Source organism: Dermacentor albipictus, unplaced genomic scaffold (assembly GCF_038994185.2).
Source record: "Dermacentor albipictus isolate Rhodes 1998 colony unplaced genomic scaffold, USDA_Dalb.pri_finalv2 scaffold_11, whole genome shotgun sequence".
NCBI classification, from domain to species: domain Eukaryota; kingdom Metazoa; phylum Arthropoda; class Arachnida; order Ixodida; family Ixodidae; genus Dermacentor; species Dermacentor albipictus.
The window spans coordinates 3,964,780-3,977,238 of NW_027225565.1; the positions used below are offsets into that span (position 1 = coordinate 3,964,780).

A 12,459-nucleotide genomic window follows, 5' to 3' on the forward strand; every position below is an offset into this window, starting at 1 on the left:
AATTAAAATCATTTTCTTTCCACCAGCCCTCCCTTAGTACAGTCGAATCTTGATAACTCAAAGGGGCCCAAAAATTTGTTCGAATTAAAAGAAGCAAACTGAATGGAGCTCTTACCTGCAGTGGTGCATGTGCATTGAGTTAACATATGATTGGGAAGTTTCACAAGATTTATTCACATGTACTTACAAATTACAGTCAGTTATTAGGCGTACCACTGCTCCTACTGCGATAGTAGACGGCGGGTATACGCGTGTATAATTCAAGGAAACACCATGACCTGTGACAATTGCCCCATCGAACTTTTGTATGCTTCACTGCGTAAAACTGTTGAATTGGGGCGAAGTGGACATTCAGGAACCAGCATTATGCAACGCGTCATGCTTTCCACACTCCGAAGCCATTGGCGAGGATTACAATGGCGGAGTAGGCGCCATTGCTAACGGAGGCTAGTTGCTTCAATGAAAAACATGGCTCCGAACAGCAATAAGCTTGGTAGCAAACATCGAAGCAGCTAGGCCTAGCGTTGCCGCAGTGTGGCTGTAGCTGCCAGCAGATCTGCAAGCGAGAGCACCCGCTCGATGCGGTGCAATAATCAAAATAGCAGTGGTGATCACTTCGATTAATGCCATTTCGGACCTGTGGTCATGGCAAAAAGTCAAGAAAATCAGACAGCGAATGTTTTTTAACGTCTGAAATTTGACGTTCTTATACACCGACTCTATGGCGTACATGGCAGTGCCAAAACACTAAGAGAAATCACTAACCCATCACTAACAGAAGTAATCGGTGATGCGAGCCTGCACACGCCTGTACACAAATTTATGCCGCTTCCCCCACCCCATCGCACGTGACTGAGGAGCCTCTCCTGAGCTCTTCCTTTATGGCGGGATTAGAGGAATGCTGGTCCGAAGCGCCACCGCGTGATTTGACGCGCTGCTGAGCGCATTGTCGGAGCACAGCATGTTTGAATTAACCATCACAAATGCTTGCGCGTTCGAATTACTGGCGTTTTCGCCCATTGGAATTACATCTAACTTCTGACAGGACCACGGTGTCAGTTCGAATAAACTGAATGTTCAAATTAACAAGATTCGACTGTACTAACTTGGTCCCAGACTAAATGTGTGGTTTCAACTGAGGCCTCCTAAGCCACACAGCATTTGTGTTCACATTCTCAGGATGAGCTCCGAAAAAAAATGAACTGGCACTCGACTGATAAAACATTGTTATTGCAAATTAGCATAAGAGAATATCTGAATTTTTACACACTCAACATGATATGCAGTGCAGCCCACTTACAACAATACCACATATAACAATATATCGGTTACAACGATGAGTCGATTTATTCATACATTAGGGCTATGAAAAAAAAAACTATATGCTATTCACTGTATATCCGATATAATGATCAAAATTCTGCCTTTTGGGCGGCGTTTTACATGCAGAATAATCGTGAAATTTGCGTTGCTAAGTTCCCCTTAAACAAGAGAGGGTGAAAAGTTTGGCTACGTGAGTTCGTATCTGCCGTTAATACAGCGCAGCACGTCTCGCCAGCGTGCCAATCGCAAAAGCCACAAAGAGCATCGCAAGTTGGCACAGTGTGTCATAAGGTGGCAGCACCTGCTTCCCGTCCACATCACCGGCAAGTATCCCAAGAGAGAGAGAAAAAAAAGAATGAGTAGCAAATCGCACCCACACACTCTTTCTGCAATCTTTCTCTTCCTCAGCGAGCACAAACATGCGCCCCGGAAGCAGCGGCAGGTGCCCAGACAAAGCGTAAAGCTGCGTTGCTTGAGACAAAGCTGCAAGTTTTACAAGACTCAAAGTACGAGCTCACGCAGTTGACGATATTGACGATTCTGAAAACCGCGACCGCCACTACCATGAAGGCTAGAACTAGTGACCATGCCGATCAATGAAAACGGCTGACTTTGTGCACCAAGGCGAAACGCCCCATGTGTGAAACCAAGACGGTAGCAGCCGCTGACAATACTGAAATCTGGGAACACATCGTTACTGGCGATGAAATAGGTGGTGCTTCGACGGAGTTCCTGAGTGCAGATAGCTCTGCCTCATTCTGCGAAGAATCTCCGACAGGATGATTGTCGTCGCAACAGACAGCAGCACTGTTAGATGGAGGCGACGAAAGCAGCGGCAGTGACAACGAGATTGACAGTGGCCTGTCTTTGACACCAACCCCCAACATTCACGCAAAGTGCACTGTCGTCGACAGAGTCGCTCATTGATTTCATGCACGCTAAATTATAGTCACTGTTGGCGCAGCCACGACACGATGCACACCGCAGTTGTGAACCTGAAATTTTTGATCATATGTGGCAAATTTGGTATCCGAGCTACGAAGGTATATTCAAGAGCTTTTTTTTTTTTAATGGCAGTCCAGATACATCACTGATCATTTACAGAATCGAATTTTTCATTCTTGATATCGTTATAAGTGGACGGCACTGTATGACATGGTCAGAACACTTGAACAGGCAGAAGCTTTTTTTCATGACATTCACCACTGAATTGTACTGGCAAAAAATAAATTTAGAAAACAAAATTTACTAGGGGTGTACAAATAGTGATTTTTCAGACCAAATCGAATATGAATCTAATAGTGGCCAAAGCGAATAAAAGTTTCGAATAATGAACAGCCATTATCACAATGTAAAACGATCTTCACCTCCTAGTATTCTTAACATTTCCAAATTTTTGTCATTACACAGTATGTTATGAACCACTGTTTACTAAAAGGGCTAGTCAAGCATTAGGAGGAAACAGTCGTTTCTTCACATGCACAGGACTCTTCAGAGAATGTGAATGATAGCTGTATAGCCTGTGAAGTATGGCCACATGAGCAACGTAGCCAGCTCCATTACGCAACTTCTCGTGTTCTATGTCTATACAGTCGAACCTACTTACCGTATTTACACGATTGTAAGTAGACTCCTTTTTTTTTAATTTGAAAGTCTGAAGTTGGGGGGTCGACTTACAATCGAAACCAAAGCATGGCCCCACCAAAAAAAGCGATACCAACGGGAGCTACAACGTAGTTACAATTTTATGTTTGCTCTATGGCCCTACCCATATCTTTTCACTATCCCGCGTGTTAGTTCGCTTTTCGGAAGGGTTTTTCAACATTTTTGAGAGTCTTACGGTGCATGCAACACTCATGAGGGAGGGTGTCGATAGCTGATGGAAACACTGCTGTTCCCATTTGCGGCGGCACCCTCAGAACAGCGGCGCTTGCGGGGAGTATCGGTAGTTCATGGAAGAGCAGACACCGCTCGCGGGTTTCTCTTTCTCTGTTTAAAGGCATTGGTATTGGTTTGACCAACTTTTTGACGCGTTCCACTTGACTGCCGGCTACGTCCTACATCTATGCTTCCCCAGTCGTCATGAGTGCTCCAGGCCCACTAATCGGTCGGCACTCGTTCACAGCAGCGTTAAAGAGGGCTGCCTTCCTTTACGCCGAAGAAACAAATCACTGCGCAGCGGGCTGCAATTTCGATGTTTCTAAACGAGTGGTGCGAGAGTGGCGACTGCAGCGAAGCGAAATTTTCACCCTGTGACGGCAAGTGAGAAATTTCCTGCGTGCCGAAGTCTGGACGCTTTTTGAAGCTGCAGGCTAAGCTTGCAGCATACGTTGCTGAAATGTGTGATCGGTCCCTGCCATTGAAGTGCGACGTGGTCATGAAACAAGTTTGGACCTTCGCCTTAATTTTAAGGTTCTGCTCCGCCGTGAGTACAACGAGTGGCCGGCGGCAGAAGACTGCGAAATTACGCCAACCGGACCTGTCAAAAGAGTCTCCTTGACGGCTGCGTGTGGTTGGGTGCATTTGGCGTGGGCTGCTGTTTTGCAAGATGTCCTGGTGCGGTCGTTTGCCAAATTTGAAATTTCGCTGGACCACGACGCGCTGTGGGACCACAGCAACGATGACGATGGCAGCACTAGTAAAGACGAGTAGTCCAGTGACCATGTCAGCTACTAATAAATTTTCGTTATCGAATGCGCCCTCGGGTATGCTCTCTTATTTTTTGTATTTTTTTTTTCGGTCAAGCGATATGGGGGGGTCGACTTACATACGAGTCGACTTACAATCATGTAAATACGGTATAACGATACCGATTTTAACAATATATTGGTTATAACAATGAGAAGCTGCTGCACCGCCGACTTTCGTATGTTTTCCATTGTGAAATACCCCGCTTACTACAATGCCCCGATGCTGCATTATCGGCTATAACAAAGTCTGGCTGCTGGGTGTCGGTGCCAAAAGGTAATGAAACAGTAAATCTTCAATAGAAAAAAAGAAAAATTCAAGCCACTGAACGATGGCCCGTTGCCCGAACAGCAACCACACACTCTTTTTCCAGCCTTCTCTGCGTGCCTCTTTCCCGTGGCCCTTCCACCCCTCTGAACACAGAATGGACTACGCCGCACCACCCTCTGAAAGACAAATGCACCGCTCCAACTGCGCTCCCAGATTGCTCGCTGGCTCCTCATTCAGTGCAGTTCTGCAAACAGCTTAATCGCTCACATTTGTCTTTGTTGGTTGCGTCGAAATTGTTCCTGGCCACGTCGTTTCTTGGCCGCGTTTGACACGGTGTCAAAACAGAAGATGGTTGAACCGCCTGCTGATCATCTGCAATGCACGACGTTGCCAGTGAAAAGAAAGGGCACGGCTATATATTTGGAAACTAAGTGCTTCTAACCGATGAGGCGATTCTCACGAACATGCTTGGATCGGATAGTGACAGCGACGACAGCAGAAATGACGCGGTAGGGCAGGCTGCCTCAACATTGTCCTCACAGGAGGCGTAGCAGATGATTCAGTCCCTGCGGCGATTCATTTTCGCGAGGAACCTTCCGCTGCACTATGTAGAGCACCAGAATGCCTTACAAAAGGATGTCAGCAAGCTTAGCGTAAAGCATGCAAGGCTGACGGATAGGGTTTTCTCGTGCAAGAAAGTGAGAAGTATGTGGCGAGATACTTGTGGAGATTTCGCCTCAGCATTTCTTTTGCATTTCTCAAGGTGACAGGCTGTCGCGGCAACCTTCTCGCATTTTTTAAAAGGCCCCTTTTAGGGCCACTAAGGCCACTAAGGCGATGCCTCGGCGGAGCTCGCATATCGCTTACCACCCGTGACTCCTTTTTCAGTTATAGCAGTGCCATGCTTTAACACGGACAGCCGAGGCTTCTTACATGCGATCAGAGAGCCCACGAAGCAGTTAAGAGAGTGAACACAATCAGCAGGCAGATGGAAAAATGTGGTGGGGAGGGGCACTGGCCTTCTCGCCATTATAGTTCTCTCACAGCAGCTCTGCCATCCCCTTGTTTTGATTTTCTTCATGAAACCCAGTTATAACAATTACCAATTATAACAATGGAATTTTCATGGCACTTGAATATTGTTATGAGTGGGTTCGACTGTACTAAAGTCGCCGACTGATTTTCCGGACTCCAAAAATTTGGACATGGTCCATTATTCCCATAGACCATAATGTATAACAACTGCCGAAAGTTTGGACACCTTCCAACCTTCCGTCTTTTTTAGGACACTCCTTAAGCCAACTCGATCGAGAGCACCATGCACCGACTCTGACCGGTGCATGGTTTGACTTGCTGAACGCCATTTTTGTTTTGAACAGAGCCTCCTTGCTGCCCCACGAAGTGTCGCTACTGCAAATCCCCGCTCATCATCATCGTTTCTGCCTGGTTCGATAGACTCGCTCTACAGCAGTTCCGGTTTCAGCTTACTAAGTCACATCAAGACAATCTAGTAGCCGATTTGTTTCTTCGCGCACGACGCTGCGAGTAGGCCACGTTTTTCATTTGTGCGATATCTGTCGCACAAATGCAAAGCAGCATGGTGGCGTTTCCTTTGTGTGCTGTGTTGAGGTTCCGGTGATCCAACGCGGCATACGGAAACATCGCGTCAAGTGTCTAATGGCGGCGACAATGCCCGGGCAGACTGCGTTGGGGAATTCCGGCAAGCAGGTGTCGGGAGGCGTAAGATTTATCGCCTTCCGATGTGCTCCCTACTGACGTGGAAAATGTTCTGCCGTGACCTGCGCAGTGGTCGCATTGCGATTCCGGACACCGTCTCATTTGACAGTTTCACAGGTGCTGACACTGCTGTACTGACATGCGCAGAACTCGACGACGGCGAGATCATTCGTCAGGTTTCTGCTGCGCCGCCGGACGATGACTCTCGAGTCGGCAGATGACGCACCATGTGCTACGCTGCCGTCGCATGCGGAGCGTGTACAAGCAGTGACTGTGCTTTCAGCCGCCTATAGTGACCGTACGACCCTCTCCGAGATTCAGGCTTCTCTAACTGCGAGTAAACGGAAAAGCGTGTAACAGCGCATTCACGATTTCTTCAAGCCCACTGCCGGGCCCAAATACATGCGTGGACATAAAGGATTTCATTTTTTTTTTTTTTAATCTGCATTTTGGACACCCGTATATTCGGACATTTCTGCAGTCCCCGTGAGGCCCAAATAAACGGTCAGCGACTCTATACCCGCAGCGGTGACGTAGAGATAGAGGAAGAGGTGGCGTAGAGATAGTGCAGCGGTGGCGTAAAGGTAGAGCATCCGCCTCGCGTGCAAGAGGACCGTGGTTCGAATCACAGTGCAGCACAATTTGCCACGGGATTTTTTTAAAAAATACACATGTTGATAAAATTGCATAAACTGGCCTGGAGTGCGGCCTGATCCTGGTGACCAGTACCGGTAACGCACTCCCTCACCAGAGCAGGATTGGCCACCCTGGTGCACTACTTGGCCACAACCTCCTATATGAGTACAACAATCAAACCACGGCCCTCAGTCCCCAGCAGCTGCGAAGCAACTGACCACGGCGGCGGTCAGACCTGTGACGCAGCAGAGGGTGCTAAGAATCCCTGGATCCGGACAGGCCGCCATTGGAATCTGAACCTGGCAACGTTTAACGCAAGAATGTTATCTAGTGAGGCGAGTCTAGCAGTGCTATTGGAGGAATTAGGGGGCAGTAAATGGGATATAATAGGGCTCAGTGAAGTTAGGAGGACAAAAGAAACATACAGTGCTAAAAAGCGGGCAAGTCCTGTGCTACCGGGGCGTAGCGAGCAGACGAGAACTAGGAGTCGGATTCCTGATTAATAAGGATATAGCTGGCAACCTACAGGAATTCTATAGCATTAATGATAGGGTGGCAAGTCTTGTTGTGAAACTTAATAAGAGGTACAAATAGAAGGTCATATATAGGTCTACGCCCCTACATCCAGTCATGATGACCAGGAAGTCGACAGCTTCTATGAGGACGTGGAATCAGCAATGGGTAAAGCCAAAACAAAATACACTATACTGATGGGAGACTTCAATGCCAAGGTAGGCAAGAAGCAGGCTTGAGACAAGTCAGCGGGGGAATATGGCATAGGCACTAGGAATAGCAGGGGAGAGTTATTAGTAGACTTTGCAGAACAGAATAATATGCGGATAATGAATGCCTTCTTCCGCAAGCGGGATAGCCGAAAGTGGACGTGGAGGAGCCCGAATGACGAGACTAAAAATGAAATAGACTTTATACTCTGCGCTAACCCTAGCATCATACGAGATGTGGAGGACGTGCTGGGCAAGGTGCGCTGCAGTGACCATAGGATGGTAAGAACTCCAATTAGCCTAGACTTGAGGAGGGAACGAAAGAAACTCGTACATATGAAGCCGATCAATGAGTTAGAGGTACGAGGGAAAATAGAGGAATTCCGGATCAAGCCACAGAACAGGTATTCGACTTTAACTCAGGAGGACCTTAGTGCTGAAGCGATGAACAACAATCTTATGGGCATCATCAAGGAGTGTGCAATAGAAGTTGGTGGTAACTCTGTTAGACAGGATACCAGTAAGCTATCGCAGGAGACGAAAGATCTGATCAAGAAACGCCAATGTATGAAAGCCTCTAACCCTACAGCTAGAATAGAACTGGCAGAACTTTCGAAGTTAATCAACAAGCGCAAGACAGCTGACATAAGGAAGTATAATATGAATAGAATTGAACGTGCTCTCAGGAACGAAGGAAGTCTAAAAGCAGTGAAGAATAAACTAGGAATTGGCAAGATTCAGATGTATGCGTTAAGAGACAAAGCCGGATATATCATTACTAATATGGATGAGATAGTTCAAGTGGCTGAGGAGTTCTATAGAGATTTATGCAGTACCAGTGGCACCCACAACGATAATGGAAGAGAGAATAGTCCAGAGGAATTTGAAATCCCACAAGTAACGCCGGAAGAAGTAAAGAAAGCCTAAGGAGCTATGCGAAAGGGGAAGGCAGCTGGGGAGGATCAAGTAACAGCAGATTTGTTGAAGGATGGTGGGCAGATTGTTCTAGAAAAACTGGCTACCCTGTATAAGCAATGCCTCATGACCTCAAGTGTACCGGAATCTTGGAAGAACGCTAACATAATCCTAATCCATAAGAAAGGGGACGCCAAAGACTTGAAAAATTATAGACCGATCAGCTTACTGTCCGTTGCCTACAAAGTATTTACTAAGGTAATCGCAAATAGAATCAGGGACATCTTAGACTTCTGTCAACCAAAGGACCAGGCAAGATTCCGTAAAGGCTACTTAATAGACCATATTCATACTATCAATCAGGTGATACAGAAATGTGCGGAATATAACCAACCCTTATAGCTTTCATTGATTACGAGAAAGCGTTTAATTCAGTCAAAACCTCAGCAGTCATGGAGGCATTACGGAATCAGGGTATAGACGAGCCATATGTAAAAATGCTGAAAGATGCCTATAGCGCCTCCACAGCCACCGTAGTCCTCCATAAAGAAAGCAACAAAATACCAATAAAGAAAGGTGTCAGACAGGGAGATACGATCTCTCCAATGCTATTCACAGCGTGCTTACAGGAGGTATTCACGGACCTGGATTGGGAAGAATTGGGGATAATGGTTAATGGAGAATACCTCAGTAACTTGCTATTAGCTGATGATATTGCCTTGGTTAGTAACTCGGGGGACCAACTGCAATGCATGCTCACTGACCTTGAGAGGCAAAGCAGAAGGGCGGGTCTAAAAATTAATCTGCAGAAAACTAAAGTAATGTTTAACAGTCTCGGAAGAGAAGATCAATTTACAATAGGTATCGAGGCACTGGAAGTGGTAAGGGAATACATCTACTTAGGGCAGGTAGTGACTGCGGATCCGGATCATGAAACTGAAATAATCAGAAGAATAAGAATGGGCTGGGGTGCGTTTGGTAGGCATTCTCAGATCACGAACAGCAGGTTGCCATTATCCCTCAAGAGAAAAGCTTTTAACAGCTGTGTCTTACCAGTACTCACCTACGGGGCAGAAACCTGGAGGCTTACGAAAAGGGTTCTACTTAAATTGAGGACGACGCAACGGGCTATGGAAAGAAGAATGATGGGTGTAACGTTAAGGGATAAGAAAAGAGCAGATTGGGTGAGGGAACAAACGTAAGTTAATGACATCATCGTTAAAATCAAGAAGAAGAAATGGGCATGGGCAGGACATGTAATGAGGAGGGAAGATAACCGATGGTCATTAAGTGTTACGGAGTGGATTCCAAGGGAAGGGAAGCGTAGTAGGGGTCGGCAGAAAGTTAGGTGGGCGGATGATATTAAGAAGTTTGCAGGGACGACATGGCCACAATTAGTACATGACCGGGGTAGTTGGAGAAGTATGGGAGAGGCCTTTGCCCTGCAGTGTGTGTAACCAGGCTGATGATGATGATGATGACTGTATACCCGCTGAAGTGAACATTTAATGTACTTTTGCTCAAAGTTTATGTTTAATTGGCCACATCTGCTGTCTTGAATTATACAAAAAGCATTCGTAAAAAGTCACAGTTTCGCGCAAAAGGTGAAGCATCGATTGCAATAAGAAATTAGTAGGCAAAGTAACGATACAAAGTAATGATAGTAGTTTTATCGGATGTACAAACTTGGAAACATTCACTTACTAACTGATTTAACAAGCATGCTGTCAGCACGCACAAGCAAACATGAACACAGCACACTCGACTAGCGTGGGCACTTGCTGTCAAAACGCTCGTGAGAGCAAGCGCAGCAGCAAAGTGGCCTCCAGGCAGTCTGTTGCTTCAACACAAGAGCAGCGAGAACACAGCACACAAATTTATGAGTCATCTGCAGGAACCTTTCAAGATACGATGCGCGCGAATGTGCAAAGTACGCACTTGTTGGCTGAGTTGAAGCCTTTCTCCCTGTCGTCGCCCGACAGCCTTTCGCACAACAAAAGCAGTGCATTTGCTTTTTGTTTTCTTTCTTCGTGCCACGATCGTCGGCTTCTCGTGCACTCTCACTCACACACACAGCATACAACATGGGGCAACAGTACTATCGCCTTTGGACTTCATACGGCACATGACAGTGACAGCGACGGCAAAAATATGCCTGGAGTGTCCATACAGTTGCTATCAGAATAAAATATTTGCCTTTACCAATAGTGACTATTCGATTCTAAGACCAAATCGAATAGGAAACTATTTGATTCTTTAATGCACACCCTTAAAATTTACTTGAGCGCTGTACAACACTGAAAAGTTTTGATAGTTGCCCACTAGACAAAGACTGAACATGAGCATACCTGAGCCCCCGAGTCCAACAGCAACCGGGCCACCTCGACATGGCCATCCATGGAGGCCTCCATGAGGGCAGTGTGCATCTCATCAGTCTTGTGCTCCTGGTCAGCACCCGCTTCAAGCAGGAACCGCACCATTTCAAGATGCCCTGTACAGACACATGCAATACAAAAAAAAAATCTTTCTAGCCCCATTTCTGTGCCACCTCATCCAGCCAGCTGGAAGGCTCAAAAACAGCAACAGTGTTGTGTCCAGACAGGTGCAAAACACAACAATGGGTTCACTACCTGTTTGTATTCCCTATCTAAAACCACCCAAAAACTGAGCGCATAGCACAAGTATGGTACTATTCTAAGAGCATGGGAGACAGACACATATTTACGTCCTATCACTCGTTGGTAAACACTATGGCTATCTCGACAAGCAGCTTCCCCAAGACAGAGCTCATTCCCTGCGGCATTGAAATGAGGAAAAGCAAGAAGTGTCAGCAGTCACCTACACCTACCCCACCAAGATCAGTAAAGGGAGCGGGTGCACAAGTGATCAAGCCAGCATACCCTTGTAGCAGGCGAGCGTGAGTGCAGACTCCTTGAATTCATTGGAGTGGGTGTTAATGGAGGCCCCAGCAGCCACAAGGACACGGGCAGTCGACACGTGCCCTGCAGAGGCAGCCTCCATGAGGGGGGTGTGGCCATTCTCATTGTGCTCCTCAAGGTTTGCCCCCGCCTCCACCAGGGCCCGAGCCGCAGCCTCGTGGCCCCCAAGGCAGGCAAACATCAGCGGTGTGTGCCCTGCACAGCATGGTGCTTCGTCTCAAGTACTCTTTCTGACACTTCCGTTCAGTTTTATGCATTCCTGCAATCCACAATATGTGCATCCAACAGAAACCCAGTAAACACATCAGTAAAGGTGGGATCTCTCTCTAACTTGGGTGTGGATAGGCTTCAAAAGGGCCTGCCAGTGCACCTGCCAAAATGGTTTAAATGGAAAAGAAACTATGTATGCTACAAATCAGTGCAGTGAAATACTGCAATTGCAGCCAATATGCATTTCAATGCAAGGCAGCAACAAGTAGCTGTCATCAAATCTTGAGTGCAGCAGTAATGCAATTGCGCAAGGGGATGGCAATTATGAAATGCGAGCAATGTACAAGATTGCTTCATCTCAAGAAAACCTTCAAAACCATCTCATTTCTATCCCCATTCTAGAACTCTCATAGAACAAAACTCAATGCAAGAGGTACAGCGCCTATACATGGCAGGCTACATATGGCAATGGTATGCACAACAAGTCACTGCTCCTATGTTGGAACCATGTGTCACAACCGGCACAATTTCGGTTTCTCTTTCCAGCCAAGCAACATTGTATGCCAAGAATTGCGCGTTCTCTCCTCTCAATCTTTTTCCTTGTGTGTCCACCAGTGTTGCATCATTTTGGCAGCAGCGCATCTTTATGATGGTTGACACACATTAAATCCAAAGTTTTTACAGTGTTGTCGCTGTCTCTCATTTGTCCGAGGAGTGGCCACATCAATGCACATCATGGAATCAGAACAGTTCCAGTAGCACCAAATTTGTTCTTGCAAATTTTCAGATCAGTATACATGACAAATACCAAAGGAATGTTATAAACAGTAGAATGCATCCTAATGAGGCTTACATCGTGATAAAAAATTTGGTCATCATGTCATGTTCCATATAAACTTTCATTATAAAGAATGAAACTGCTTAGGGTTATGCGAATACAGTGGAACCCCGTTCATACGTTTTTCACCGGACCGGGGAAAAAAAACGTAACAGCCAGGAAAACGCAACAGTGAGGAAAG

The 12,459-nt window shown here is 46.4% G+C and overlaps 1 protein-coding gene across 18 annotated transcripts in view; it reads right to left on the minus strand.

Annotated features, from left to right (window-relative positions):
• The window catches only part of mask (multiple ankyrin repeats single KH domain), a 332,919-nt gene that overhangs the window by 249,511 nt on the left and 70,949 nt on the right, over positions 1–12,459 (minus strand). For all 18 annotated transcript variants that reach the window (XM_070528438.1, XM_070528443.1, XM_070528429.1 and 15 more), the window contains 2 exons: positions 11,192–11,425; positions 10,640–10,782 (listed from right to left, as the gene is read on the minus strand). In XM_070528438.1, coding sequence (XP_070384539.1) covers positions 10,640–10,782; positions 11,192–11,425 — 377 coding nt within the window. The remainder of the gene's footprint in view (positions 1–10,639; positions 10,783–11,191; positions 11,426–12,459) is intronic.